The 4,043-nt window shown below is 45.3% G+C and overlaps 1 protein-coding gene across 1 annotated transcript; it reads right to left on the bottom strand.

Annotated features, from left to right (window-relative positions):
* Positions 1-403: 403 nt before the first annotated feature.
* LOC106511511 (keratin, type I cytoskeletal 13) lies at positions 404-3,729 on the bottom strand. The gene is made up of 7 exons (XM_014000261.1): positions 3,127-3,729; positions 2,702-2,784; positions 2,346-2,502; positions 1,874-2,035; positions 1,544-1,669; positions 1,241-1,464; positions 404-650 (listed from the first exon to the last, which is right to left on the bottom strand). The coding sequence occupies exons 1-7, from the start codon at positions 3,712-3,714 to the stop codon at positions 479-481; spliced, it is 1,512 nt and encodes a 503-aa protein (XP_013855715.1). The 5' UTR covers positions 3,715-3,729; the 3' UTR covers positions 404-478.
* Positions 3,730-4,043: the final 314 nt, after the last annotated feature.

Below are 4,043 nucleotides of genomic sequence, written 5' to 3'. Positions count from 1 at the left end.
GTCGTACGTCTGGAGGTGCTGACAGCTGCTCACGTGAACAGAATGTCTGTAATTGACACAGATTTTCCCTCATTTTGTATTAGAGTAATCTAACAATTTTTATTAAAAAAACTCAGCTTCAAATAAATTTTCCATCAGAGCCTGCATGACAATAAAAACAATAAAAATTAAATTAAATGTCAGATAAAATTAGAAATAAGTCCACCTCTCTTCTCTTTGTCCTCTCCCCCTCCTGCCTGCTCTGTTATCTGCAGCAGACACCCCCGCCCTGCGCACACATACACACACACACACACGCGCACGCGCGCACGCATGCACGCACCCACCCCATTTATTTTTCATTGAGTTCATTCTTTTTAGAGCGCCACCCTGTGGTGACCGGAGGAATAACAGACACACAGAACAGATCATTTTTGTTTTTATTTTTTATTTCTAAAACTCCTCAGCAGAATATTTCTGCCACGGCTCCTGCTGGAGCTCAGAGTGTGACCTCTTGTTTGGAGGTGCTCACCACCTTTCCGTCCACCACCTCCTCGACGATGACGATCTGTTTCTTGGTGGTGGTGGAGGTCTTGGTGTTGGACGAGGAGGACGAAGAGGCAGAGGAGGTGGTCTTGGTAGAGGAGGAGGTCTTGGTAGAGGAGGTCTTGCTGCAAACAAAAACAAAATGTTGGATTACTGACTAGATGCACACACTGCTGAAGCAGCTCTGATTGCGTTGAAATGTGAAAGTTTAGCTTCAGTAAAAGTTTAGGAGACTTATTTTGTGATAAGAGATTTTCCTAACATAAGCAAATCTTATAGAATCATCTGTAAACACCAGATAAAGGTATGTMGTATGCATCTTTGTTTCATTTCCATACACTCTTCCATTAAATTAACTCATTTCTTGTTTGGTGTTCGACTTTATGCAGACGACACGCTCATCTTTTGAACAGTAAAAACTGCCACGTTAAACTACATCGATGTGAACTTTTAGGAGACTTTAAATGTTTTGAAAAAGTAATAATGCAGTTATGTCCTTTATGTTATCTCTGTTTTGTGTTTGGCAATATACAGATGACGCTGCTGTTCACATCTTTAATAGCTGGATTATGAGGACGAACAGAAGCAGCAGTGAGATGTTTCTTTAGATTAAACTCAAATATTTTGACGTATCTTACAAGAACTGAGTAAGCTGACTTGAGATCAACGTTTTGTTTATGAATAGGTGTAAAATAAAAACAGGAAGTTGTCTCACCTGCCGCCTGCCTCTCCATCCAGCAGCCTCCTGTACTCTGCGATCTCCATCTCCAGTCTGGTCTTGATGTCCAGAAGGATCTGGTATTCATGTCCCTGCCGCTCCAGGTCGGCCCTCAGCTGCATCAGCTGCTCCTCCAGACATGTGACCTGCATCTGATAGCCTGCCAGTTTCTGGGCGTAGCGGCCCTGTGTCTCTGCCAGCGTGGCCTCCAGGCCGGCTTTCTGTGGGGACAGAAGACGTCCTGATTGGTTGGTGGTCTCGGTTAGACTGTGGACAGGAAGATGTTTGTCTGAGGCTCACCATGCTGAGCTGTGACTGGAGCTCGATCTCCAGGCCCTGCAGGATCCGTTTCAGGTCTGTGATCTCTGATTTGGACGTCTGGATGGTTTCTGTGCTGGCGGCGACTTCTTTGTTGAGAGACTCTGTCTGTGAGGACAACCAGCAGCACAGTCAGCATTTATTAGACATGGGGTCTACAGTCTTCATTAATTATCTTTATTTTATTAAAAACACAACTCTAATTTATATATTAATGTGTGGAAACTTGAAACTCAGAGTTTAGAGAAAGATTTGTAGATAATTCATAAATGTGGATTTGAAGTTCAGCTAAAGACRCTTAAAAACCCTCACCTTTGCCTGGAACCAGGCCTCCAGATCTTTGCGGTTCTTGTTGGCGAGGGCCTCGTAGTGCTCCCTCATCTCCTCCATGACCTTGTTGAGGTCTGCTCCTGGAGCGGCGTCCACCTCCACGTTCACCTGGCCGCTCATCTGAGTGCGCATGGCCATCAGTTCCTGCAGGTGAAACCACAGAGATCCAGTTCAAACCCCGGAGCTAACGGTTAATGTTTAATGGTTATTAGCAGTTTGGGTGGCCTGCTCCTTTAACAGATGAATGAGGAGCTGGGTCACCAACTGTCTCAAAACTAAATAAAGAACTCACTTTGGGTTATTTTTTGTCTTTAAGAGTTGTTAAAGCTAAAAGAACCACGATATGTGGAAAAAACAAATTCAAATCTGCTTCTGGGAGGGAAACATTTCACCTTCTACCTGTCAGGAGGGGCTTGGACTAAAACTGTGGGACCTGGTCTGAGGAGCGTCTCACCTCCTCGTGGTTCTTCTTGAGGAAGATGATCTCCTCCCTCAGACCTTCAATCTGCATCTCCAGATCAGACCTGGACAGCGTCAGCTCATCCAGGAGCCTCTTGAGTRCYMCGATGTCGGCCTCCACAGACTGGCGCATGGACAGTTCGTTCTCGTACCTGCAGGAGACACAAACGCAGAGTTTCTGGACCGGTTTCTGCTGCAGGTTCACAGAAAAGTGAAAATAGGTTTCTTCATTTTGATATTTTGTAATCTCATCRGTCTGGTTGGAGCATGGAAAGAATGTGAATCTAATGTATAAAGTTAAGTTTAGTAACAGATGATGAATAAAAACATTTAGATTKATTTTTTTCTTACTTGAGCTTGAAGTCATCTGCAGCCAGTTTAGCGTTGTCGATGTTGAGGTAGATGGCTCCGTTGACTTTGGTGGCTTCGATGATCTGGACGACAAAAAGTAGATTTTAATCAAACTTAAAGGATCTTTGAGTCATTCTGAGTGATGGAGGTGAAAATATGACTTCTAGAAAAGCTCATGATGACAGTAATGTTTCCAAAGAGATACCTTGAAGCTGGAGTGATGAAAACCCAAATTCAGTTTTTGATACAACTCTTTGACTCATCTAGATTTATGCTTATTAGTTTTTATCCTGTCTTTTGTTTTCCTTTTGAAATGATTTTCACTTTAAGTTTGTTCCATCCGATTTATTTTGCCTAAAATTTGTCATCAAACAGATCAGGTGATGCAGGTGTTTCAGCATCTCCTGCAGCATCACTCAGCCTACCTTTGCCTGCAGATCTGCGATGGTGACGTAGTAGGCGCTGTAGTCGGCGGAGGAAGGAGAGGTCTTCTTCTCCAGGAACTGTCGGATCTTCAGCTCCAGATCAGCGTTGGCCGCCTCCAGCTTGCGGACCTTCTCCAGGTAAGTGGCCAGTCGGTCGTTCAGGTTCTGCATGGTGGCCTTCTCGTTGGCACTGATGTTCATGTCTCCACCACCTGCTCCACCACCGGCTCCACCACCAAAGCTGAAGCCGTAGCTGGCTCCACCACCACCACCTGCTCCACCACCAAAGCCGAAGCTGTAGCTGGCTCCACTGCCGCCACCGCCACCGCTGTACATCGACATGCTGGAGGCAGCGGAGGACATTCGAGCTCCGCCTATGGACCCATACATGGACCTACTGCTGCTCTGCTTGAAGTTCATCTTGGTGGTAGTGGTGAAGGTTTCAGCTTCAGCTGTTGAGGAGAAAGTGGGGATGTCAGAGAGCAGCTGGTGTTTTATAGTTACATGAGGTCCTGAGGAGGAGGAGGAGGAGGAGGAGGAGGAGGAGGATGGGGAGCTTGTGGGGAGGAGGCACCTGTTCCTTTTCATCTCATAAACAACAGAAAACTTTAGGTGTGTCAGAGACTTATGGGAGTCAACGATTATCTGAATTACAGAGGCCACAACATGCCAGCTTTCATTTGGAGACACGAAGGACCAGTTCAGACACGGAAACCATCAACAAAAAAATTATTAAAACACCCCTGGAATGAAAAACCACAACCAAAAAAGGAGTGACCTGCATGCTTGTGAATGGGTGCCAAGAAACTTCAGAGACAATAAAACATTCATTCAACAGCCTCATCACTCCTAATCTTCAGTAAATATTACAGACATGAGACAGAGAGCCAGGACGGATTGTTCTGCTGTCAGGACGC

The sequence above is a fragment of the Austrofundulus limnaeus genome, unplaced genomic scaffold, assembly GCF_001266775.1.
Source record: "Austrofundulus limnaeus strain Quisiro unplaced genomic scaffold, Austrofundulus_limnaeus-1.0 Scaffold2872, whole genome shotgun sequence".
NCBI lineage: Eukaryota > Metazoa > Chordata > Actinopteri > Cyprinodontiformes > Rivulidae > Austrofundulus > Austrofundulus limnaeus.
Note: the sequence above shows the minus strand (reverse complement) of the source record. Positions and strands in the feature narration are given on the sequence as shown.